The sequence below is a fragment of the Corvus cornix genome, chromosome 3, assembly GCF_000738735.6.
Source record: "Corvus cornix cornix isolate S_Up_H32 chromosome 3, ASM73873v5, whole genome shotgun sequence".
Classification (NCBI taxonomy): Eukaryota; Metazoa; Chordata; class Aves; order Passeriformes; family Corvidae; genus Corvus; species Corvus cornix.
Genome location: NC_047056.1, coordinates 96,609,680 through 96,637,318, shown reverse-complemented (window position 1 = coordinate 96,637,318; position 27,639 = coordinate 96,609,680). Strand labels below are relative to the sequence as shown.

Genomic DNA, 27,639 nt, shown 5'->3' with positions numbered 1-27,639 from the left:
CTGACATGGCTGACATACAAACAGTTGTACATACTGTAGATGATTAAGTCAGTTTGAAATTTAGAAACTAATTCTGGAAAAGCCCATGTAAACTCACTTTTCTGTGTGAATGGTCTTTATGAAGATTGCTCACTTCAGCTGATAACACACAGAAACATCATTCTGGGCCTTATATTTAGCTTCATCTTGTAATAAATTATGTACACAATGAAAGGTGCAGCATCTTGAGCATTTTTATTATAGTTACTTTACATCTTGAAGGGATGTTCTGGTCCTTTACAGCATGCAGACCTGTAGAGGACAGTATCACAGATTAGGGATTTTATACTTGCTTCTATATTCAGTTTGCCTTGTGGTAGTGAAAAAACATAGTAAAGCAACCTTAGTTAGGCAATGTAGGAATATCTGGTATGCAACATTTTTTCTTAGCCAGCTTTATGTTATTTTGGCTTGTTCTATGGTGCCTCAGGGAATGAAAAAAGTCTGGCCCATTAATTAGAGAATTAGCTTAGAGTTGGGAAAGATGAGTTCAGGTTTTGCCTGTGCCACAAATTTTCTCCAAGGTACTTAGCTAAGTATTGACCAAGATTCAGCAAGACCTAAGGATCAGGGATTGTGGCCGTACTTCCTCTGCTGTTGAGGCAGAATCATGTGTTCTTCCTTGTTTCTGGCATCTTAGTTACCCCTCTTAAATAATTGAGTAGTCAGAAATCCTCACTCCCATCATTATCTGAAGTGAGTTCTGTATACTTCTCTGCCATACTCGTTTTATGTGAGGGTATTGATGGAATGGCAGAGATGCACAAAGCAAAGTAATGCCTGATGTTAGTTCAGGTGGAATATTACAAAGATACTGTCATGGTGACGAGTTCATGTTAGCTCTTGGTAGTGTAAGTCTTCCTAGTACAACCTTCTGAAAAAGCAAAATTCATCAATCAAAGTGTCACATGTTGCTAAATTTGCAGTTTATAAATTGTCACTATAAATGTAAGTAGTAGGAATCATCACATAAAATTGTACTTCTTTTTCTTTGTCTCTTTCCAGACTGAAATGGTTTCAAAAGTGAGGCAGTAGGATCTTTAAATTGTGGTTTCTAGGCAGCATCTCTGCTCCTGTGAGCAGGCATGGCTGTTTTATTGCATGGCCCAGCACACTGTGATTGATCATGGGCTGCTGCTGATGCTAGCACGCCAAAGAGAACACGTGACATTAAAGGTAAAAATGCCGGGGCAGGGGCATATCACCAGTAAGAATTAGAAAAAAAAAATTCTTGTGTTTTACTGGATACATAGCTCAGCCTGCCAGCATATCTAATCCCTAAATCATCCTGAAAATTGGTTGGGTTATAAAATCAAATTAAACCCCCTAAGAAAGATCATTGTCTCTCTTCACTGCACTCACAGCTATGTGTATAAATCTCAATCCCAGATCAAGGGGACTACACCACATAAGTAAAAATGTTTTTAAGAGAAATCTGATGATGATAGAGCTGATTGGTTTTGCAGCAAACATTTAGAAGTATTGGAGTAATTTGATTAGAAGAGGTAAAAAATAATTTTGGTAGATAATTACATCTTCTTAATGTTGAATCCCTTATTTTCTCCTATTTTAACATTTTCTGAGGAAGGGTTATCATGTAGCTTTATTTTGATTAGTTTCTAGCTACTGATTTTTAGCTTTGTTATGTCATCTTAAATGATTCATTTGTCCTTAAGAATACGAGGTACTAATTTTTGGTGGGCAGAAGAAATCTTAGCACCCATAGGCAGATTTTGCCTTCTTCCACTGCAGATGAATGACTATGTATAGCTCTAACTGAAGTATTCCTTTTCAAGCCAAGGAAGGCAGAAGACTAATTTGAAAGCCAAGTGAAGTTCAGAGAAAGACTCTGTTGATCAAGTAGGGTTTGGGTCATGGTTTAGTTAGGTCAGACCTATGCTTCTTATACAGTAGAAATAAAGCTTTTATTAACAAGTCTACATACAAAAAAAAGACTTTCACATACTGAGACAGAAGAGATGCTGAAGTGCATTTGTACTGCACTTCATTCATCTTCGGTGCACTGAAGATGTCAAGGAAAGGAATGTGATAAAAACTATAAAGATTCTTATGCAGTAAGTAGCTAAAGCCAAGAGAAGGTATTCATTTCCTAGCCAATCAAAGCTAGGAAGAAACTGTTTTAAAAAGAGTTTTTAAAAATGTGGCAGGGGGACAAAGCTATGAGCATATTCTTCTAAGTTCAGCAGTCCTTTCTGTGTACAAATACAAGTACAGTTTTTGACTCTGTATAAATGTTATTGCAAACAACATTTAAAGAAAGCAGTGCACTCTCTTCTGAATACATTTTTGGGAAGGTGTAGAGGGAGTAGATACTAGCATTTCATGGTCACCTTGCACATTTCATGAGGGAGTCTCTCCCCTGTGGTTTGGGAGAGACCAGTCTGTGCTGCTCAGCAGCTCTCAGTAGTATTGTCCCCACATGACCTTGTGGATGGATTTCTATTTCAAAATCATACAGAAGTTAAATATTGCTGAAAATAGCATTCACTCCTGTTTTACTCCTTTCATAGCTTCTGGGGTGAAATTTATCTGTCCTAATGTAATGTCTTTTCTATCGAAATTATCTTTGGCTAGGCTGCCTTTACAGTCAGTGGAGAGAAATAGACACTTTTAGGGCATGATTCATCTCCTTGGAAGGTAGACATCTAAGTAGGTCAGATGAATCAGACTGTACAATAGCACATGCCTTACTAGAGAGAATAAAGGAAACCTAGGGATCAGCTTAGATGTTGATGCATATATTGCAAATATCTGAAGTTAAGTGAAATGAACTTTATGTCTATAGGAACTAAGTCAGAGTTCAGAGTCAAGAGGAAAAAAATCCTACTCTTCAGGAAGCATGCTTTTCTTTAGAACTTGTGGTTTCACTGCACTGGGGTGCATGTTCATAGTCGTAGCCATGAGGTGATAAATTAAAAAAAAATTATTACACCCCTCCTTCTCCTAACTTATTTTTAAGGTGTGTTGATTGGATAGACTAAATTTTTTGAATAGGTAATTTGTATACGTATATCATCAGTGATTCCACTGGTTCCACGGTGGCATAATTTTTTTACTAGTCTCTGCTAATAATCTGTATGTACGTGGTTTTGCCATGGTTTTGGTTAGTTCTTGTGGGCCATTTCAGCACCAGATACTTTTTTCTCATTCAGAAATCTCTTCAAGGAGAAAGAGAAGCTATGCATTTAATTTAGGGTAGTAGACTAATTTAAATCGTTCCTCCATTATAATCATAACTGTTTGTGCCAGAGTTTCACCAAATGCCCCAGTAGATGAGGTTGTTAGTGCAAATATACCTGAAAGTCTCCACAGTGAATATTTTCAAGTGCTAACAAATGAGTTTTGCTGAAAGGATCTTCATTTCATTTTGGTTGTGTTTGCTTGATGTATCAACCATAATCAATAAAATGGAATATTAAAGAATGAACAACATTATTTATTATATATTTAAAATACAAAATCAACAAATAAATAGTCACCTAAACACCAATGAAGCTTTTTCATATGCTGCTCTTCTCCCATTGTTTGCAAAACTCCAGATCCAAGCAAACCTGCAAGACTTTTGTCAGATGCATACCCAGGAGTAGCACAAGGATGACAGCCTGGAGTAAGCAGATTGCTAGTGAGGCAAGCAGGTGCCAAAACATGCTGTTTCATGACCCACTGTAAAGATGCCAAAAATAATCTCAAAAGTACTTCAGTATATAAAAACAAAAACCCCTCAGGCTTCAGAAATAGAGTACGTAGAACTGTCTGAGATTAAGCAAGAAACTTAAGACTAGAAGACCAGTGTTCCAGTTTTTGCCTTGAAACAGATCAGCTGTGTTCAGGTAGTGAGGCACTTTGGCCAAAACCTGTATTTTGCTACTTAAATAGGTGGCATGGTTTTCAAAAGGAAGTGGGAGCAGAATTACAATGTATTCCACAGACAAAAACATGAAATTAAGTTGAATCACACGCAAATATTGATTAACGATCTACCTTGTTTCCTGTGTCTTTCAGGGTCATAGTATTAAGGTGTCCTCATTTATGGTAATTTCAAATGCGTAAACAAAAACAAAAATTTCTTTGTAAGTTCTAGTGTTCTAAAATCACTTTATCTTCAAGTGCAAGTGGTGTTAAATTACTTTATGTAAAGTCACTGTATTGCTGACCAGGTTGCTCGGAGTAGCGATGGATGCCCCATCCCTGGAGATGTTCAAGGCCAGGTTGAATGAGGCTCTGAGTAACCTGGTCTGGTGGGTGGCAACCCTGCCTATGGCACGGGGTTAGGAATGAAATGATCTTTAAGGTCCTTTCCAAGCCAAGTCTTCCTATGAATCCATGACCTTACTGTTAAAGGTAAAAGTAGACTCATAGCTATGGAACATGCTTGTTTGATCAACCTGAAAACTATTTGCTATAGATCAAATAAGATCCAAATCAAGCAATTTCATTTAACTTTAAAGACAGCAATACCAGGACTGTACTAAATGAACTTGAACTTGCAAAATGCTGTGTGAAATTGTGAGAGGTGCTGAAATAGTCAATACTCTCTGCTTGGTATGGAGAATAAGATCAATGCAATAAAATATATATCTGATATTGATATGGAGTCAGGGGTGAAAAGGATCCAAAATGCAGCTGAGAAATTTTATTTGCATTTTAAATATTGTATTTAATTTTGAAATCCTTCTGGTACTGTAGACCTTTCCATATCTGCTGCTGATTGTATACTGTGTCAGATATCTAAAAGTTTCTAAAAGATAAGGGATAGTAATTATCATTGAATCAGTGTATTCTGGTTTGATAGCAACCCACAAGGATCATGGAAGTCTAATTCAGGACCATCCCAAGAGTCACACCATGTGCCTGAGAGCATTGTCCAAATTCTTGAGCTCTCTCAGGCTTGGTGCTGTGACCACTTCTCTGGGGAGCCTGTTCCAGTGCTTGTTTCAGTGTTCCAGAACCTTTTGAGAATATCCAACCTAAACCTCCCCTGTCACAGCTCCATGCCATTCCCTTGAGTCCTGTTACTGGTCACCAAAGAGAAGAGAATGGTTCCTGCCCCTCTTCTCCCCGTCCTGAGGGACCAACGAGGTCTAGAGCTGAGACAGAGGAATTATGATTGCAATAGTTTGACAATTAGGACTGGAATTATGATTGCTGTAGTTTGTAGGCACCCAAAGAAGTGCCCATGTGCTAAAATTTTCAGGGTGAAAAACTGTTTTGATGGTAACAAGCACTTTGTCTTAAAATTTGTTTATGAATGCAAAGCTAAGGAATCTAAAATTTAAGAGGTAAGGTATGTTAAATGACACAGGAGTGGCAGGAAATTAACCTTCTGAGGTTTACAAATGTGTACGGTATACATTCTGAAGTACCCACTGAGCTGGCTCTGTGTTCTTTATATAACAGATTAGAAAAGTGAAATCTTCTATGCGGTCTGTCTATTCATCATCAAGACACATAACTTAGCTCTGGTAAGCCAGGCAGTACACACAGAAACAAAACCAGGAAGCATCTTTAAAACTTAGGTTCTAGCTTAAATAATATGTATAAATAATACATTAAATATGTAGCTATATATTATGAATGTGATGTGTCATATTGATGCCTGAGATAGCCGCCTAAAATCACAGACTAGACAAGAATAAGGGAATAAAGGTAGGTATTTATTTGAAGGGCTTTCAAGGTACACCCTGGAAGTTAAAAGGCTGCACCCAAGATAGACCCTGAGCCATGAGTTCTTCACACTTTTTAAAGTTTGGTCCATTTGCATGTCAGGATTAATTCTCCAATTACAACCCCAGCTAATGATGTAACTACCCCAAGTTTACCCCCCTTCTTAAGGTGCTAGTTTACACATTTTGGGCCTAGGACAATCAGGGTGTCCTAGGAGAGCAAGCTTGGAGAGGCTTGTTATGTCTAACTATCATGAGAGAACAGTAGTTAACAGGCTACAAGAAGCTTCAGAAATTACACTAGACAGTACAGGATTTGAAAAACATAGAAGTTAAAACCTAAGGCATCAATATCTTTGAGTCCAAGAGAAAGTAAAGAATGAACTCATACTACAAAATATGATCTTTGATTAAATATGCTGGTGTAAGAGACACAGTCATTCTTAGAGGACAGAATATTTCAAATGAAAGCCACTTAATTGGTCAGATAGATATACAGATACATCTATATCTACCCATATGTACACAAGGAGCCTGTGGTTTTGACGAAGAGAAAGTCACATCCATATGAAAAAATGGAGGCAAGGGTTTGATTTGGCTTACACTTGTATGTATTTGAGCAGGACTGATAAAAATAGCCATGTGTTGGCTCCACATCTCTTGAAGTTAATGGAAGTTGAATGTACTCTTGTGAGAATCATTCATAAATTTTGTCATGAATTAATGTACTTTAATTAATTTAAGTGACAATGGTAGGCTGCAGGAACTACTGTGCTGTAGCGTATTACATAGAAGATGGTCTCTAACCTGCTTCTTCTGCCATTTATGATGCTAAAGGAAGTTTTTGGCTAAAATCCAAACTTTCTGTAGAAAATAGGAATAATTGGTAATGAAATAGTCACTCCTATATTCCAGTTGTTATAACTCATTCCAGCATTGCATTTCGAATAGTTGAAAGTAAATTCTGTTTTGAACTGGGTGAATAAAATACAGATGGCTAATATATGTCCTTTAATCAGATCTCAGCACGATCTTCAGTTATTTCGTATTGTGTGTGTAAAATCTACATTAAGGAGTCCAAACACTCTAAAGCCAATATGCACCAGAATTAACTTTGTTAAGGCAAGTTAATTTAATCTCCTCCATGCATATGCATTGTGAAGACTTCTTTAATTACATGATCACATATTGTTTTTTCTTACAAAATCTTTTCCTCATCCCATTCACAGAATATAAGATAGTCACTTAATGAGCAGCTGTTCCATATTTTGTTTCCATGACATTGTTCAGAGTCCTTAAATATTCTGTTGTAAACAAGGTGGCCTCACACCTTGTTTACAACAGAATATTTAAGCCCTGCTCTGGAGACATAGTTAGTAATTACTATTAATTTCCTGTTGGGATTTTCCTAGGATCACTATAGTGCCTAAGTGATGAGAAAACATTAAATTAGCACTGCTGTAGGCCTCTGAGATTGGAAGACAGTATGATTTCCACTTTATGGCTGGGGAACCATGACCCAGAATACTGTGTTTAAAAGGTGCCACTAATCTACAGGACCATCCTGAGCTGCTGAGGTCCAAAAGCCTTGACTCATTACTGTCACATGGAAGTTTTCCAGCTCAGGTCTTCCGGTCTCCAGCTATGTCTGAACATTCATCTCTTCTGCAAATTCAAATGCCTCATCTCAGTGAGTCACGTGGAAAATGAAGAGTATACTTTCAGTGACCACCTGTGGAAAAGCTGGTTTGAATTACTGTAATGGAAATTTTATGTCAAGAAAAGATAGAATCCTGCTTTCTAGACTGACATCCAATTACTTTAACTATTCTTGTTCTTGTTGTAGTCCCATTTTTTAGTGCATTTTTTCAAAATTCTTTACCAGATGAGCCATCTTCAGTACACAGTTCTGATTCATCCTTGCAGCAAGGCCATGTTGTGCACTGTATAAGGCAGGTGTGTTCTGGAAATGATAGATATGAGTCATGCCATTAGTCTCCATGCCCATTCACAAGATGAGGGAAAATTTGGTTGTATAGGCAACCTGGCACTTTTGGCACCTTTGTTCTGGATCTGGTCATGTTAAAAAACTTATTTTGAAAATGTGTCTGTGTGAGAACGAGAGACAGAAATAGAGAGACAGAGGGAAAGATAATGAGTACTCACTTAGCATTTAAAACTAGAAACTTCAGAGAATGTCTCAACCCCTGTCTGAATTCTGAGATGGTTGGAATCTTAAAATCCTCCACACCATGTTGTACCATTTTTTTATTAAACAAGTTGCATGGAATAATATTCTGCAAAAAACTACTGCTGAAGGAGTAAGATGTGAGACACCTATTTTCACCACCATCAGACTACACAGATATTTACTGATGGCACAGGAATCATGAGAAACTGAAATTTGATTTCCAGAAGACCCATAAGGCGTTTTCAGTCATTATTGCTTCTCTACTCAGTTCTCAGTGACCTTTCCTACCCCTCTTCACTATCTGTTAAAACCCTTGAGTGTAATCCAGTTCTGTGTCCTAAGGACAACAGTTCTATTTATCACTGCCCCACTGGCTTCTTGTTCCATGTTCTTTTTTTTCACCATAAGCATAGTCTAGGTACTTGTTCTTTACCTCCTGTCCTGAGTACCTTCATACAGTCTGTATGTCTTCATCCCTCATTCCTCCAGGGCTGGATCCCCAGGCTTGTGTACATCTTTCTCATTCCCACTGGCTCTTCAGCCAGAATTCCATTGTCAAGCTGTGTTTTCAGTTTCTGTACCTCCAACCATCTATCATTTGTTTCTTTGCACTCCTGTTCCAAATACTGCTATGAAATGTTGGCTCTTCCCCTGTTTTTCCTGTCTGCTGCTTCATTTTCCTTTGTGCAGTCGGGAACTGATAGAACTCTCTTCACATTTGTAAATGACATTGTAAATTTGAGAGCAGAGCCTCTGCTCACTCTAGGACAACCTTGCATGAGCTTCATTTCTTTGCTCAAAATTTGGACTTAAATCTAAGTATAGGAGACAGAAGCAATGCACCCATGACTGATACTCAAGACCTGATGCTACTCCAGGCAAACCTTTCTATTCCTGTTGGATCCATATCATGTCTGCTTCTACTTAGGCATTTCTGCGTTTTTTTCTCCATTGGTGGTCATACTTTATCTGATCATTAGTCTTGAATCCAGATAGTTTCTGCTAGATGAAACCAGACTTCTGGGATGTTGCATGGGTACAACCCCAGAATTCAGCCTATTCAGAAATTAAACCTACCAGTTATTTGAGTTACGGATGCCCCTCTCGACACATCCCAGTAACAACTGGGCAGGTTAATCTCTTCACCACTCAGAAGAATGTTAATGTTATGTATTAACTTGGACAGAGCCTATGCAGAAAAATGCTGCAATATCAAGTTGTGGGAATTGTACAGTGCCAGATACTATTCAGTTTACTTATTGCACACTCATATAAGATTTGAATGTAGAGGGGATCACTGGTTTATGTAATGTCATATCTTGCTTAACATAGGCTGCATACTCTTGAATCACTCTAGATGAAGAAGGCCTACTCATTATTTTATCTTAAGTTTAAAATACCAGACAATGGTGCATTTATGTCTGACCTTCATAAGTTGTAAAGCTTTGCATAACTTCTGAAATATTTCTGTAATTTCTAACCAGGTCTGAGAGGGACTGAGCTAATATCTTCATGTGAAATGTGGTAACCCATGTGAAAGGAAACAAGGTAGCACTGGAAAAAACTCACTTTGCATTGTTTAATTATTGTATTTCATTTCCACGCTTTCAAAATGCACAGTATCTTGGAAGCCTCTCAAGACTGCCCTCTGCTTCTTCCACAGTTTCTGGCTCTTTTACTCCATTGCACTTTGCTTTCTCATCTTGATGCCTTGTTCTTTTCCTGGCAAGAAACTTGGAAGATCAATAAAAGCCAGGGGAAAAATAGATGCCAGAACAGCCTAAACTTCATAAGGTAATCTGTGGGAAATATTTTAAATGAGGGCAAGGATATTGGATTTGGGGCAAGACGATAATGATGGTTAGATTGATTAGAATAATTATGGGAGATTTGTTCTCAGTTCCCTGCCTTGCTCACATCTGTCTGCTCTTGTCTCTCTGTGACACAGTTCCTTATCAATAAAATGGGAATAGCACTGTCTCACAGATATTAAAATAGTTGCTTCACAGATACCATAGAAAGAAGGAAAAAAATAATTATACTCAACCTAGTATAGTATTATAGCTTGTATAAGTACTGTAATACTGATGGTATGTCTCATATGAGAACTATCATTGATGGGTTGGGAGGTTTTAAACCTAAGACAACTGAATTTTTCAAAACCTTTGTTTGCACAGTTCTCCTCACTGTTTTATTATCTTCTTCTCCTCTTAAGTAATGTTTATGCTTTCATGTGTTATATTACCTTTGAGCTTCTCACAGCTCCTTACTACTGCTCATATTTCAGCATTGCTGCTGTTCCTCCAGAATTCCCTCTATCTTCTCTTTATACTTTACATTTGTGCATTACATGCAGTAGCTTCTCTCTTTGAACTGTCTGCCCCAAGTCACTGTAAAGGGTCTTCTGGGCTGCATGAAGGCGGGAGACACTGAGAGTGCATGTACTAATGACAAGATGAATGAAGTCACAGTCAAATATAGTGCAAATAGATAACTAGTCTATGGAGAAGAAAAAATATACATCTGTTTTCACAACAGGAGTCTCTGAGTTGTGTGAAGTAGTTCTTTGATCTGAATGGCAACTCAAGCGGAATTATTTGTGGAGCTAGGAAGAGCTTAGCTGTAACACAGAGGAACTGAGCTCGGCACTGACCATCCTGTACTCATCATGCTTTACGATGTCCTGTTTGTCTTCATAGTTGGGGTAGCCCAAGGCAAATGCGAGCTCTGTTGATACAACTGTGTCCTCACTGCTTTGTTGCTCAGGTGTGTGTATTTAGGGACATACTCCATCGCTGTCTATGCTGAGATGTTCTAAAATTATTGCCAAGTTAAGTTTACTACGAGAAGACCTGTCTGTCTTCTGGGAAGGAGTTGTTCTAACAACAGAATTCAACCTTTGTGGAAGTGAGTTGAGTCTCTTTTCTTGCTGCAAAACTTGCTTAAAAAGCATGGCCAGATTTCAGCTCACAGAAAGGATAATGATGTAGGTTTACGTGCTGTCAAAATTCACTGATTTTCCTATGAAGGGTTAAGACAAAAAGTGTGTAAAGCCCAGATCAATGACAGCCTCGACAGCCACGACCACTTCACTCAGCTTTAAGCACATAGGGCAGTTCCCAATTCACACTGGTCTTAAGTATTGACTAACAGGCCAGCATTTTGTAGAGGTAACTCAGAACAGTTTTGTAGAGCTAAGGGCCTATCCATGCTAAGTCACACTGGACAACAAGGAAAAGCAGCATTAATCCCTTCCTTCTCCAGGCAGTTGGAAATTTTGTAGATCCCAGCTGCTATGAGCTGGCAGTCAAGAAAATGAGTCCTCAGAAAAACATCAACCAAGACTAAACTGTTTTCTCTAAGTAGACTGAAGACATGCAAAATCAATCTACTTCATGTACAGTAGAGGAAAATGGGACAAAGTGTCATGCTGGCTGTATTTCTTGCCAAAGCATGGCTTAAAATGTAGCTGTGGACCAGGAATATGATCAGTGTAGAAAAGTAATGAATTTTCCTGGAGCTAGTAAATGCTGTCCTCCCACTACATTAGTACAAATATTCATGTTAAATGCAGAATTTCACACATGGCACAATATTAAAAAGAAATACTCCTTTACAGAATCTTTTTTATCCTGGAAAACGTTTGAGTTCATACTTTTACATTTTTAATAGAAAACAGGCCAAATTCTGCTTATTTGGTCTGAATCCAGAAAGGGATTTTTTAAAATTAAGAATTACAAGCCTGATTCTACAACCTTAATTATGTGAGTAGTCCCTCAGTGACTACTCTATTTACCAGTGCCAAGCATATCTAAGATCAGAAAGCTCTTTACTTTCATTTCCTGAAAAGTAAAAGACAAATCTATTTCCAATTCTTGAGGAGGTTTTAGGATGCTTGGGGTCCATCATAACTGAGTTTGCACTCCATAATGATGTGCAACATTATTACCTGTTTTGTTTCTGTTTGAGTGATGCATAAAAGTACTTGAGCACAAACCAAGCTAAAATTGGAAAAAGTGAAATGAAATACACATTGATACTAAGAGAGTATTATCCTCAGTTAGAAAGCTTGTGTTCTACTAAAGTATTTTTCATGCATTTCTCCTTTCCCTTAGCTGGCTGCCAAGGGAAGTGGTTGAGTCAGCATCCCAGGAGGTAGTTAAAAGATGTGTAGAGGAGGGATTTAGGGACATGGTTTAGTGGTGGACTTCGCAGTACTGGGCTAATGTTGAGCTTTATGATTTTAATAGTCTTTTCTAACCTAAATGATTCTATGTACTTAGGTAAACCTTTGAAAAGCAAATATTCTTTATTTACCATGGTTTGGTGAGAAGTTCCTTGTTCAGCTGGAGTCACGTGCTGATTCTTGACTTGTTAAAGGCAGGAGATATTAACATCAGAAAATTATCCTTTTGTTACCTAAATAAGCAGCTTTGATTGTGTTGATACAGAATGTGTTAAGAGAGCATTTTGCTACACCTATGCTTGCTAGTTTGATTAAGATCATGTGCCACTAAGTTTTCCTGGTGTTATTATTACTTAGAGACCTTTTTATTTTACAGGATACCTCTGAGAAATACATATTTTTGAATATTCAGCAGTAAAACTTGCTGTAAACTTGCAGTAAAACTCTACCAGTGGTTCCTAAAGATTAGAAATGGTAGTTTTTTGGGGTTTTTTTAATGTTTAATTTGAAAGAACTTGAATCTTCAGTTTACAAAAAGAGCAGATTATATTCCAACCAGATATGCTTCCAATCACCATTTCTCCTACATTTACCTTGTGTTAATAATTACTTAGTATATGACCAAGCTGTGATGGCTGCGAGCAGCTGGAAAATATTAGAGCAGCCCCTAAATTCCTTTTAACTGCATGAATGCTGTTTCAGAAGATTCTACACTGAAGTTGTGATCCTTACTGTCTTATTTGGCATAGTCAGGGATCTGGTCTCTGGTTTATACTTTTAGCCGTTGGACATTGAAACTTCAGAACATGTATTTTGGTTGGCAGCACACATATGTAAAGTATGATTTACCAGCAAAAGTGTCTTTAGAAGTGCAGGTCTTCTCCTGCATCTGTTCGTTCCTTGGAAGAAGGGCAGTGTAAAGTAACCTGGAAAATCGAACATTCTGTTACAGCACACTCCTGGCACTGTCATCATGCTTCCTTTCTCTAAACTTCCAAAACCCTGATAACGTCTGGGATTTTGATCTACTCACATGGCCCATTGAACATGTCTCTGATGTCAAATATTAAGTGAATCTAATCTTGAGGAAGGATTTATCCAGATCCCATATTGTTAGCCTATTTAGTCTTTTCCAGAGAGGCAAGAGACTCTGAAATTTGGGTGTGGTCACTAATTTAGGAATGTTTCATATTCATTAAAAAAAAAAAAATCTATTATTCTTGAAAGAGCTGAGATTTCCAGAAATATATTGCTTTCAACTATGATAAAAGAATTCCAACCTATTTATACTTCTCTTACTAATTATTGACCACTGAAGCATGAATAGAGAGAATTTTTTAGGAAATATATCTATTAAATTGTTATTTATGTCTAGTTTTGTCATCAGTTTCCTTTAGTTTCCAGTTTGGATCCACATATCTTGGTATCTTGAAGTTAGATTTCAAAGGTGATTAACATTCTTTAGGACATATATAGTACTGACTAGGATTTTATAAAGGACCAGACTGCTAAACTGCTTGTTTGGGCAAGCTCACCTCCATTGCTGAGGCTTGTGTATAAACACTTCTGGAAATAACACTAGATACTTACTGCACTTTCGGATGTGAAAGTACCTTCTAAGAGCCCATATTGTACATCCAGCTACATTAAAAACCTGAGGATTTCTTCACACACAAAGTGTGAAATGATTATTCCATCTCTTCAGTCTATTCACCACTCTTCTGTTGTTCTCACACAGAATAACTCAGGCTGGAACAGATCTCTGAAGGTCAGCTAATCCACCCTCTTTCTCAAAGCAGAGCCAGCTTCAAAGGTAGATCAGATTGCTTGGAGTTTCGTACTGCTTTCAATGTCTCCAAGGATGGAGCTTCCAGATTCCACAGGCTCTGTCTTTATGTGTACCCTGTTCCACCCTCATTGTGATTCTTTTTATATTGTTTTTGTACAGCTAACTAGATATGTTACTGTTTACTGGTATTTTGATGCAGATGCTTCTCATCTATTCTTCTCTAACTCTTCTTTTTTTTCACAGTCATCCCTTTTTACCCTATTTCCATACCTCTCTTACACTTGCTGTCATTTTTTCCTGGTTTTCTCTTGACCATGTCTTTCTAGCTGCTTCCGTTCATAATTTAAGACTATATTAGTCTTTATTAACATTCCCAATACTTAGAAAGCCATCCTGACTCTATTTACCTCTCTGTCACTTCCTGTTGCTCCATGATCACTTTTGTTGTTTGTGCATTCACATTCTGTTGTGTTCAAAGTAGGTGATTTCCAGTGCTATTGTAAACTCCTTCACATTGGCTTCTGAGCTTCTGGTTAGCTGAAACCACTCTCACAAAACTACCTAATGATTCTCTCTTAGCCAATTCTTCCTCCTCCTCTCACACTGTCAGTTTTGATCTCTTTAAATCTCATCATAGTTTGTATCTTTGGCTCCGTTCTTGTCTTGTTTTCCCCCTAATCCTTTCATTCATCCTTTGAAGCTTCCTGATCTAACTTTGCCAAAATCCTAAGGATTTTTAGTTCTGACCCATCTCTCCTCTCCTTTTACACATCACCTCTACAGTCTTATCCACCAATAGATGCAGTTGACATGTCTGTGCTGCTGACCCAGATTTACATCTGTACTCCAGATATTATAATAACAGCTCAAGACAGGCATTATAAAAAAAAGGCTTCCCTCTTAGTCCCTCATTACCGCTTGTTTTCTTAGTCCCCATCTTTTCTGTCAGGCCACTAATACAGATGTTACTTTTCATTCAGGCCTCTTCAGATTCTCCAATCAAGGTTGTGTGTAAATGTCTCAGGTTCCTTTCTTCATAACACATCTAAGCTGTGGTTTTAATCTCATCCCAGGAGATCAGTTGAAATTCTGTTAGGGAATATCTACACCATATATTACAAAATACATTCTAAGGACTTGGCACAATATCCATGTAGTTTTTAGGTAGAAATCTTTGGCAATATAATGATAAAAATAATTTTTATAGGTAAATAATATATACGAGTGAGTAAATTGTGCATTGTTGAAGTATGTTTGAATACAGGGCAGTTTATATAAGATATTGAAGTAACAGGTGGGAAAGTTGCAGTAGGCAAACTCATCTCAGGAAGTCCATAAGTCTTAAATTGCACTGTCGAGTTTTATTTTCTGGCTTCATCCTTGTCTTTCTGCTGCACTTAGCATGGAAAAATGTGTGTTACTGCTATATTGTTTATCCATCATTTCTATTATCTCTGAATTTAGCTTGGTGTTACTGTATATAGTTGCACAACAGGCTGAAAGTAAGGATGGATCCCTTACTTTGGGTTTTTGTATTTTGACAGCTACTAATCAATGCTTTAAATTTGGATTCATGTTGCCATGTTAAATTTACACCAAAAAGTTGCTCTCCCCATCAGGCAAACAGGATCCTGAAAGTTTTTGTGCTGTTCACCTGGTGTGCTTGCTCTTAATCACAAGATTAAATATGCTTCTGAGTCTGAAAAATAAGCTTACCAAAATCAACATTTATGCCAGTAATGTAGTAGAAAATGCCAAGTGTTTCCAAGCACCTCAACGTAGGTGCTGAAACATACAAATCTAATTGTGTTGTGGTCTAAATATATGTACATTGATCCCTGGGACAGACAGCTGGCTTTCAGAAAGACCAGAGGGAGGAAGGGTAAAGAGCAGGGCCATGAATTCAGTCTCCAAACTTTTATTTTGAAAAGCTTTTAATTTCAAAAAGCATCTGACAACTGAGATGCAAACACAGTGAGATTAAAGAGTTAAATTCCCCTAACATAATTTTGAAGTCTTTCAATTTCATTTTTTTCTTAAAAATGCCCAAATCATTTGGGAATGATAAGGACAGTATGAATTTAATGATAAAACTTTTACAAAGCAAACCAAGAATGTTAAATAAATGGACATTTATTTTGCTTTAAGTTTTAAAAGCCCACAAGTTACTTTCTTCTTTTTCTATTTTATGGGACTGTCTCTTTTAGCTGTACTGTATATTGTCGCTGCTGTCTGCAGGGATGGCGAGAAGAATGACAGAATTCAAGTCCAGGATAAAATGGGATTATTTAATTAATTACAAACTTGTTTATATAACTTGATTTGCAAGAATGGCTAAGGCTATTGGTCACTTGACCATCCACCTCTCAGAGTGATTGGCTGAATGCTACGACACCCATTTCAAAATATTTTCTTCAGTGTACCATAACAAGACTGTGCATAACAAGTTTGCACCTGTGAGATAAAGTCTTGGTTTACATATACCTTTACACTGTTTTCAGCTAGCTTGCGTGAGAAAAGAAAACTTCACAAGATGCTGGAAACCTGGAAAAATTTCTCTGCTAGCTTTTTTAGCATCTATAGTATATGACCTTTAGTAGCCTTTTTTCTTTAAAAATATTCTGTGTCCTCCTCTGATTTAAGTGTTGTTCCCTCATCTGTCATTGAGGTTTTTGTCTGTTTTAGAGTAAAAGTGATCAGATGTGGTCATGTGTTACAGCACGGATACTGCAACACGCGTATCAAACAACGAGACCCGTGGAAAAGAAATATATATGGACAGATTCTTGATAGATGTTTCAGAGAGATGTTTATTTCTCCAGCCACATGGCTGGGGCTCTGCCGAGGAACTGCTCAATCACGGGACCCGAGGGTCCTTGCCCGTGCAGGGGAACACAAAACAACCAATGGGGAACGAGGCTGAGCAGGGACAGGGAAATCCCATGCCTCCCCTCAGGGCCCCTCTCCCAGGACCACATGGCAGGGGGAGGGCCCCAACATTTCACCCATTTATTTTTAACAGAAAGAGATTTAAAACTTAGCATTGAAAACAACTGGATAAACATAACAAAAACAGCTTCAAAACAAAACAAGCCACCCTCCTGAGTCTTTAAATGTCCAAACAGGTTCTCTGGAGCATCTTAAGGCTGACAGAAGGGAGACAAGACTCTCTGGGCATGTTTTGTGGGGAAACTGAGGCAGGAGAGGGTTTCTGCTATTTGTACTTGTTGGAACTCTAAACAACAATAGTTGATTTCTTCCCTCCCCCTCTTCATCCCCCACTCGGCATTGGAAAGGGATTTTTGGGGAAACAATTGGCAAAGGCATGGTTTTGTGAGGGAAACCATGGGTGAGAAAATGAATTGGGAATACACTGAGGGTAAGAGGATATAGGATAAAAGGGAAAGGTGGGATTAGGAAAGGGAGACTGTAGGGGGGGCTCATAATGGAGACATTGTCTAACATGACTACGATTTTTAGCATATATACTGCCTTTTACAGAAACACCATCAGGCCCAGTAACCTCTGCTGCTTGTAACCCTTTTCGTCCTTTCACAATTTTGAACTCCACCACCTCCCCATCTCCCAAGCCTGGGATGCATTTTTCAGGGTTATTCTTTTTAATAGCAGTTCTGTGAACGATTATGTCTTCCTGGTTGTCACATCTTGTTATAAAACCATAATTTTGTTTAACATTATACCATTTTACTATTCCTAAAACCTTAGCTAGGGTGATTTTTTCCTTTTTCGAGTGGCTGCTGTCTTCTGTCTCGCTGCGTTTTTGCTTTCTCTTTTTCTTTCGGTCATTCGTGTGTTGGAATTGCCAGGGTTGTCAGTGCTGCTGGGGCTGTCGGGGCCTGCTCGTGCCTGCGCGCTCTTCCCAGGGTTGCATTCGGGCCGGCTGGGCTGAGCCGGTCCGGGCTGCGCTGCTCAGCTCCCTGCGTGCCCTCTCCTCTGGTCTCAGCTGCACTGCCGCTGCCTGGGGCCGCACCCACGTCTCGGTCAGGCCCCCGAGCGACGACCCCCCCGCACCCTGCTCCAGCGCGCGTTTCAGCTGGGTGTGGCTCCGCTCCGCCGCCATCGCCGCCAGCAGCCGCCCACGCGTCGCCCCTCTTGGTTGGGTGTTCACAGGGCTCCACTCCACCACGCGCTGCGCGGGGCCGTGCGGGCACTGCTGGGTCGCACCGCTCCTGCCGCGCCTCGCTCCGCCGCCAAACACTGCAGCTCGCGCTGCTCTGCCTGCGCTGGAACTGCCTCGCTGCTGCTCGGAGGGCGCTCGGTCCATGTGGCCTGGGTCACACGGACTCTGAGGCAGGCTTCCCTTCACCAAGACACAGCTGACATTGCTCAACTGTCTCAGTAATTAAATAATATTCACTAAAATATTCTTCCATCAGCATGGATTTTGACTCAGAAATTAACTGTGTCCAAACAGTCTTCCAAAAGCCTTTGGTAAGAATTAAATCCCAAGAAACATAGAAAAAGTTCTTAAACAACCATGAAAGGAAGTGTTTCAGTTCCTTTTGAGCTTGAATTAAGCTAAAATTTACAAATCGTTGTTCAATAATCTTTTCAAGTTTAAGATAAATGTCCATATGTGGCTCTGAGAGCCAAGAGTCTTTCCACGGTTCCTCCATAGTATAGAGATGGAATACCAAAACAAAAACAAGAAGAGAAATCCAGAGTTTACTCACAAATCAGTCGCTGTTCTTAGGGATCGGGGATCGTTCTGCTCGCATTTCCCCACCATTTGTTACAGCGCAGATACTGCAACACGTGTATCAAACAATGAGGCCCGTGGAAAAGAAATATATATGGACTGATTCTTGATAGGTGTTTCAGAGAGATATTTATTTCCCCAGCCACATGGCTGAGGATCTGCCGAGGAACTGTGGCAATCACGGGACCCGAGGGTCCTTGCCCACGCAGGGGAACACAAAACAACCAATGGGGAATGAGGCTGACCAGGGGCAGGGAAACCCCGTGTCTTGCCCCAGGGCCCCTCTCCCAGGGCTACATGGCAGGGGGAGGGCCCCAAGAGTCATGCTGATCTGCAGATTATCTGGTGTGGTACTGCAAAGCAGCGGAGCCAAAATTCTGTTGCACTTGTAATAGGGACAGAAGTTAAGCTTTTCCTTAGTAAGGACTATTTTCAAGGCTTTAAATAGTCTTGAGAAAATATTTCAAATCTGTAGTAGAATCTATTTTTTATATATATACATATATATATCAGATATAATAATACTAGTAATGTAAGCAAATGCCCTGGTTGTATGAATATGCTTTCAAAATCACTTCCTGATGCATTTATTCTAAGCATAAAGTATTGAAACTTCAGAGCTTGGAAGAGTGGGGTGCTGAAAGCCTTCCTTCAGTGTAGCATGGCTGGGGCAGAGAATTGCAATTAAGAATAAATACAATCCATAGAGTTGAATTGTTCTTCTGTCCTTTCTCATAAGTATAATACCTGTCTTTTTGAAGAGGGAGTCATCTCTTTTCGTGTGCTCATAGCTCATACTGATGGCAGACAAGGTCCACTGGTGCTACTGCAATATAAATCGCTGTTCTGTAATAAATGTAAATGCCCTTAAGCTTATGGTATTTACTGCTTGTGGAGGAGGTAGATGGTATTCCTAGGGCTTTTTTTTCCCCTCTTTGTTGAAGTCTAAGGAGTCACCCTGAAAAATAGGCAGGAGCAAGAGTTGTGATTTGACTGCTAGTCCACAGGGTGCTGGTCCAAATCATTGCGTTCGTTTCACATGGGCCACTGAACAGCTCTCAGACCTCACCAGCTTCTGTTATTTTAACTGGGTTGGATTTGAACTAGTAACATAAAGGTGGACAGCCCAGTGGACCATTATCAATCCCTAGTCACATAGACCTCTTTTACCTGTCGTCTTAAATTTGTGCTTCATCGATGACTGTGACTCTAGCACAAAGCATTCAGAACTTTTGATATGGACTACACAGATGTTGTAAAGCATCTGGGGACACAAAGGGAGTTTCTCTTAATAATTCAGACTGACTTTAATGCATCGCATAAACTAGATTTTTTTATAAATTTAGTGCTTACAAGTCCCATTAGTTTCCCCTTATCCCCCTACCTCTCTTTCTTTACTTTATAATAATATTTTTGTGCTGATGTGAAAGTTTATGAGATCCTCAGTAGAATTTTTGCTTTTAATCTGTTTCACTATTTTTTTCCTAACAAAGAATAATGATGTGAAAAACAACGGGAAGAAAAATGAAATTATATCCACTGTGCTTTATTTATTCACATTATTGCTGCTTGTATGTGCATGTCCACATCCTTGTTACCTCTTCTTGGGATAAAGTTTTGGGCTGTATTTCAAACTCCATAAAGCAGCACTGAAAGAAAGGACCAACCTTACTTTAGTGTTTCTTTTAAGTAACAGTGGAGGACCATGTACATCTTCTGAAATCTGCATGTTATTTAATATAAAGTATGGAACATCAGTTGGTTATTTGTATCTTTCAAAGCCCCATAAATAATTACTATTCAAAAGCTCTGCAATGAAAAAAAAAAGCAAACCAACCGAACAATAAAACGTTGCCCATTAAAAAAAAAAAATCAAAATTATAGCTGTTATTACTAAACTATAAGGAGGTTTCTAGCTTACAGATCAATATCTATTCCTGTTTCTTAGGGGGGAGGGTGTATTCTTTCCACATTTATGAGCACATTAAAGTGTTTAATTCAATTAAAGGATAGTTTGTGGCTCTAAAGCATGGAAAGCCATGTAAAACCCTGGAAGCTGTGAAAATTGGCTCCACACCCAGTTAGCTCCTGCAGCAAAGAATTAGCTGAAATAGGAAGGCAATTAGGAGCACAACTTTTATGCAGCACTAAGCTGTAGGCATTGGGTTAGCTGACCAGGAGTTGTACAGGCTACACAAATGAATTCTTTCTCTACTGGCACACACACACACACACACAAGGAAACCTTGTAAATCTGTCTGCTGTTCCCACCTTACTACTTAGAAATCATATGTAATGGTGCAGAAACCAGCATCTTTTCAAAAGGGAGCTGTTTCTGTAGGTCTCCATAAGGATAAGAAAATGTCCCTGGAGTTCAGGTGGTAATGAGTCATTAGACTGTGGTGATCATTATTAGCAAATATCCACCCTCAGAGTAGTATTTGTATATTGGAATTTAGGCTCAGGTCTGTGACTGTCAGGATTGGATTTTCTTTTCATGTCACGATTCTGGATTTTTTAATCTACATAATGAGGGTGTCATTCCTAAGTAGTACTTAAGTGAATCCATTTTGCATGGTGAGAGCATGTATCAGCCTGCATGGGGAGGCTTGCTGTGCTTGCTGTCAAGACTGAGTGGATGTCAGCCGGGTCTGCCCCACCACTCTTGGGGCTTTGTTATCACAATCTCTTGCCTGAGCTAATTAACCTCTCTGACCAAACCTTCTTTGTGTTTGGCCAGGTTAGAGCATGGGAAGAAGAGCTAGAGTCCTAGGCATGCATAAACAAGCTCAGAAGGAGGGCTGGGTGGCCAAACAAATAATTTTCATTAAAAGAGATTGGCATCTTATTCCATAGATCCAAAACTGCATGAACTCCCATGGCTTCTGTTTTTTTGACATGGATGTCTGTTTTCCACCTCATTGTGCAGGGTCACACTGAGCGCCTCACTCCACAGATTAGTGCCCTCTTTACTCTGCATGTTAGGAGATGTTCAGCTAGGGAGGCTCTGTGACTACTGCAGAGAGAGCAGGATGTGTCCCTGGATGTTTATAATACCCTTTTGAATTCCTCAGACAAAATGTGGGATATGCCTACAAAGTGTTATTATTTCAGGGTTATTCGGAGGAAATATTGAGTGCAGGAGAATTAATTTAAGCTGAAGTCCTGTGGTTGGATTCTGTCTCAGCACAATCAGGATGCAGGATCCCCACCATAACGAAAATCTGTATTTGAACAAGGAGTTTAAAATCAGCTTTTTAAGACATCTGAAAATGTGTTTTTTCACTCCCCTGATCTGAATTTGGCAGCAGCGTAATTCCTGGGGGCTGCAATTTCAGTGATAGTTCCAACAGAAGACTTGGCCTAATGACCTGTATCAAAGTGGGAAGAGCCGTGCTACAACCGAAAACACAGAAAGCTGCCAGGAGACACTGAGAACTGGGGATGGTTTCTAGAGCCACTCAGATGTGGGATTTGCCATCAGCTCTGAGTTGTATTCTGAGCTGGAAGTTTGTGTTATTTGTATACAAGAAGCAAGGAAAAAAGCACAAGAAAAGTTCAAGAACTTGTGGAGAGTTGTGAAAAGTCTGGTGCTGCTTCACATCTCTGGCTGCAGGTTTGATTTCCTTGATCTATCTTTTGATTTTCATATTCCATGTTAAAGCATGTTTGAAATAATTTAAAGAGAAATAATTGTCAGAAACGTAACCTTTGGTTATTGAAAAATGAAGCGACTTTCATTTCTAAAGTAGTTAGAACCATATTTTCACTGTTCAACTATCTGTTTTTTTTGCTCTCTAGGCTGTACGGCATTTTGGACTTTCCTCTTAAAGTGCTTTCCTGGATGACCGGTGACATATATTTCTCTTAACTGTAATAAGCCTTGTTATTTATACTAGTCTTGAATGAGATCAGAAGTCAGAGAGGTCACTTTGGGAATTCCCTGAGTGTGGCACTCAGTATGAGTTATACGTCTCTGTTGTGCTAACCTGAGGTACATTTACTTTTCACTTAATGTGTTACACATAGTTCATAAAGTCTGATATGTCACCAGTTCTCTAATGGCATTTCTTATTCTCAGGCAAGGCATAGATGGCTATGGCCTTGTGATCAGAGCAGTAAAGAGATGTTTATACCCTTGTAATTTTTGTTAAAATATATAATTTCTATTGTTAGACATGTCTTGATATTTTTATAGAATGTTTGTCATTCCTATGTTATAGTGTATTCAGAAAGTTCAGAAACTTTTTTAGCTTTTTGGTTTCCTAAATACCATTGTTTTAGTATAATACATTGTTTAGTACAATACAAATCTGCCATACAGTAGTTACAGTTTTATTCCAAAGCACTGAGGGGAATTGTCACATGACATTTAATCAGTTCAAACTGAAGTTTTTCAGTCATTTTCTTCATACTTTGGTAGCTTGTGGTTGTAGTGGTTGTAGACAAACAAAAATTTGAAAGTTTTAAATTTATTTAAATGTTGCTTTCTCCATGTGAAGACCACCTAAAAAAGTAAGGATAGCTGGTTGTACATGAAGAAATGGTTCCAAACTATACAGAAGAGCATGTTGTTTCCATTTTTTCATCAGTGGTTTGAGAACAGCTTGCAATCTGCAGGGCTGTAAGACATGATCTGAAGTAGGTGTTTGGATCACACTGGGCTCTTCATGCAAAGGACTACTGCTAGGTTTTGACCCACTTCTCTCGCAGGGATTTCTACAGGACAAAATCAGAGCCTTTTGTCCATGTGATGTGACATTCAAGATGTGTCCCTGCTGCATGGCTTGTGCACACAGATCACTGCTGTGTATTCCAAAAAATAAGTTAGGAATCTATTGTGATCTAAAGGAAGCGATTCAACCACTAGGCCAAACAGCAAGCCATTTAGTATTGATCAGCTTATTCTTTTGTATTGTGTTTCACATTTATTTCTTAAAGATTCTTAACTTCAGCCACTTCTTTGGTTAAAAGTAGTAGAAGTTGGTTAGTTGTCCGTTTGCTTCTGCATGCTCATGTCTTCTCTTGTCCTAAATCCCTCCCTCAGATCCACAGTGTGGATTTCAGATAAGCAGCTTTAACGGCGTGTTGGCTGTAATGTGTCAGAGGGTATTTCCAGGATTCCTTTTCACCACACTGTTTGCCACTGGACCTAGACCACTTAGTACAAAGGCTAATGGGTCTTCATAACTGGACATGTAATCATACGGAAGCAGGTTGATAATGGTTCCAGAATCCAAGCGTGTTAGTTGCCTTTTACTGCCTTCTGCCCAGATTTCTCCTCTCTTCTGTTATACACAGATTGATGGAAGAAGACCAATGAAGAGAAGGGGAAATCACCAGCTGGGCTTGTTTGCAGTTTCATTGTTCAAGTTACTTGCAATTTAAATAAAACTTAAGCTTGTGAAGTAAGGCTGTCTGCTGAGACTACTATGAAGGAAACCAAAGTACCTTTCTTTATGCTAGTGACTTAATATACTACCTTCAGGAACTTAGGATATTAGAGTTATTGAATGCAAATTCCCTTATTCTGTGCATAAGCAGTGTGCTTAGATTCGAATCCTCTGATGAAAAAATTGTAAAGTATTTTACTTTATGCAGTGATCAAAGTACTGTTGATGTACAGGAGGAATACAAATAGAAAAGAAGATTTAATGACTCCTGTTGGAAGATAAAGATGGTATAGAATAAGTAAAGCACTACATTTAACATTTGCTAGATATAGGGGTGGGCTTTTCTGGCTCCCCATGTCATTTATAAAGCTTCATTTTGACTTTGCAAGACTTGCAGGAGTTATTATGAATAGCCAGATTAATGTGTAAACCACTCTAGCAACCACTCTTGGACATTGTCCTCTTACCAATTAATGTTTGGGAATAAAGCATTTACAGGAGTTAAAAAAGCCTGTATTTTTTCAGTAAATCAAAATAGCTCCTTCACACTTTTATCCTGCAATATTTTTGAATTATTTAAAAATAACATAGGGTGTGACTGTGGTAGTTACTATCACTTGACATGACATTTTTCATTCTCACATTAAACTATAGTCCCTTTTGCCTGTTAAAATGCTTTAGTCTCACTGCAGCAACCTACAGAGATTAACTGGAAGAGTGTAAGCCATGTGTAGGATTTACATGTGAAATGGAAGGCAGGAAGTGTTGCCGTGGGATGCTCACCTCTGCCCTGGTGCTGCTTGTGCCCAACAGCCTACCCATGAGGCCATTGTACTGTGGGGATGCTGGGACCCAGGTGGTGCCCCCAAAACCCGTGCCCTCCCTAAACTGGCTGTGGGGATGGCTGAGAAGAGGCAGAGCCTGCTGGCAGTGGAAGCAGCTGCAAAGCAGCCAAAGCAGTGACCTTCATGTAGCTGTTGCTGAGCGTTCACTGCCTGGAGCTGAACAACTCTTGTGCCCATTCCTTCTTTCCCTCCTCCACAGACTCTGTACCAGCTTTGCTCCATGCCTGTGCTTCCTTTTTTCTCCCTTGCCTAGTCCTCCTTTCATTTCTTTCAGTGTTCTATCTTGCTAGCCTTTTTCCCATTTAGTTCATCTGTCTGTATCCAGCCACCCCTAAATGGACCCAGATGGTAATGGCACTTAGTCTGCGTGTGTGCTCACCCCGCCGGCTGCCTTTTGTCTGCTCGCCCTCTCCAGACTCTCAGCTTTCCTGGCAAGTGCCATCTGATGCTCTCCACTTGTGCAGTGCAGCCATAATAATGCCGCTGTCTTGACTGCTCCGCTGGTCTCTGCTAATTAATAAGACAATTAAGGGTGTATTATTTTCAAAATTTCTATTAATTTAATCCAAAACTATTTCAGCATTATGGAATATACCCTTTTCCTTGAAGTAAGTGTGAAGATGCAGAAATGTTTTTTAATTTATTGCTGTTGTTCACTACTTTTAATAATGTAGCACTCACAGTCTTCATTTCAATCTCCCCTCTGAATGAATGCACCTATTACTCCCACAGTCTAATAGGAATATTCGCAGGCTTCTCATAATATACTGCCCTTTCTGGGGCTATAAATTTTTTCACTGTATTTTCTTTAGATAAGAATGGCAAAATTAAGTACGGTGTTCAAATATGCAGTGTGTATCAATTAGCATTGCATATTTGCAGTCTATTTTTAATGTTGTTCAATATCCTGTTTAAATTTTTCTTTGCTTTACTGTGCAGAGGGCAGATGTTTCTCTAAGAATATATCATTCACATGATTTCAATTTAAGCTGGGGCAGGATGAATACTTGAGCCAATAACTCCTAATATATGAAAAGAATTGGTAAAATACACCCTGGGTATGAAGAAGGAGCACAAGAAACAGGAGAATTCTAAAAAAAGCTAAATAATTCTGAGCAGATTCTTGCCTGCAAGTGGGAATATACAAGCAGAATGGCTTTAGAAAGTGAGGAAATACTGTAAAATACTCATGTACAAAATATGTAGAGATGTAAAGATGTAAAGCATCTTTATTTCTGAAGAAAGGGAATATTGGGACACTTGCTGAAAAAAAAGAATCAAGAGAAACCAGAAAAGACAGGTGTGTTTGGCCTACTAAACTTTCCTCCTTACTAGAGTGTTTAATGTTCTTATGTTCACGACTTCTGCAATTCCCATTGTCAGGAAGGCTGGTCATCCTTATGGCTTTAATGGCCACTGTACCAGGGGTGACAGAGAGTGCTGCAGCCACCAAGCAGCCTCTTGTCCTCTTTGCTCCTGAGACTGTAGGCCTGACCTCCATAATGCTGTGAAGCTGCCACTATCAACATGGTTGTGACAATGGCCTTTGAAATATGTGACCAAGAAACTAAATGGAAGAGCAAAAAGGAATGAATTTTAGGGGAGATGTTAGACTGAATATTTTCTAGGTCTGAAGTTTGTATAAAATTTATTCACAGCCTAGCTTTTCATCTGCCATTTATTTATCATTATTATTAGAGGAAAGGTCTGTGTGAGGCAGAAGTAAATTTTTATCTGAAAAATATTTCTTTATGCCCCAAATACTTCCTTTATTCATATGCCAAACCTTCCTTTTTCCCCTGAATTCTATCTCCTAGCCCTTGTAAAGCATTTTTTTCCAACATATGTATCTTATTTTTCCTGAACTCCTTATTTTCTCAGACTTTTTTAGTGGTTTAATACCTATTTATTTAGTTTTATACCTATGAACAAATGAATATTGTTGTGATTCTCATATGATTTGCTTTCTCTTAGTTTCAGTTGAATGCATTTGTCATTCCTCCTCTAACCTGTGCATGGTGATATCTTGGAGCAGGTGTTTTCTTCACTGAATAAATGGCATATGCTTAAGACTTACAGTAATCCATAGTATTATATATGCTTAGAGCAGTGGGATTCTCATCTCTAATAAAATTCACAGCAGTTGCAAGAACAACAGCAGCAATATAATAAATAAAACTAGTAATGGTAGTATTCTCCTCTTTCTTTTTCCTTTTCATAAAACAGAGCCATGAAATATGGCAAACTATCACAGAATGCTGTCTTTTGAGCTAAGTGGCTTCTGGTTCCCTAGGGCAGGTCTTTGTATAGTTGCAGCAGTGAGAATATGCCTAACACATGTTGATTTTAGTTTTAATGTTGTATTATTCTGTATTATTTCTTCAGCATTAGCTGAGTAAGATTATCAGGAAGCAGTTCTTTGTTTGCAACCTAAACATCGGAGCAAGGCTCATCCTTAGTGAAGAGGGAGTTAGGGAGTCCTTACTGGATGTACATAAGTCCATGAGTGCACAGGTTGCTGATTGAGGTAATTTTGGAGCCACTCTTGATGTCAGGGCCACAGTGACTGAGAGACGTTCCTGAAGAGTGGAAGAAAACCAGTGTCACTCCCATCTTCAGTTCCTTCAATTTTAAATTTCTTACTGGTTTCTCTTTATTGCTTGCTGCTCTAGCACCTGAGCACAAAAGAATAAGATTCACTACTTTGAGCTCATTAGTTTATAAACACAGATTTTTCACAGCACTTACGTATTACATGGAACTGGTTATGCTGAAAACAGTGTTTCTGTTGC

The 27,639-nt window shown here is 38.9% G+C and overlaps 1 protein-coding gene across 9 annotated transcripts in view; it reads left to right on the top strand.

Moving 5' to 3' along the window:
• The window catches only part of MYT1L (myelin transcription factor 1 like), a 315,746-nt gene that overhangs the window by 87,884 nt on the left and 200,223 nt on the right, over positions 1-27,639 (top strand). For 8 of the 9 annotated variants that reach the window (XM_019282204.3, XM_019282203.3, XM_019282205.3 and 5 more), the window contains exon 3: positions 9,578-9,708. The exons of the other annotated variant lie outside the window; for it this stretch is intronic. In XM_019282204.3, the coding sequence (XP_019137749.1) occupies positions 9,682-9,708 (27 nt within the window). In that variant the 5' untranslated portion in view covers positions 9,578-9,681. The remainder of the gene's footprint in view (positions 1-9,577; positions 9,709-27,639) is intronic. 9 annotated transcript variants of the gene reach the window in all.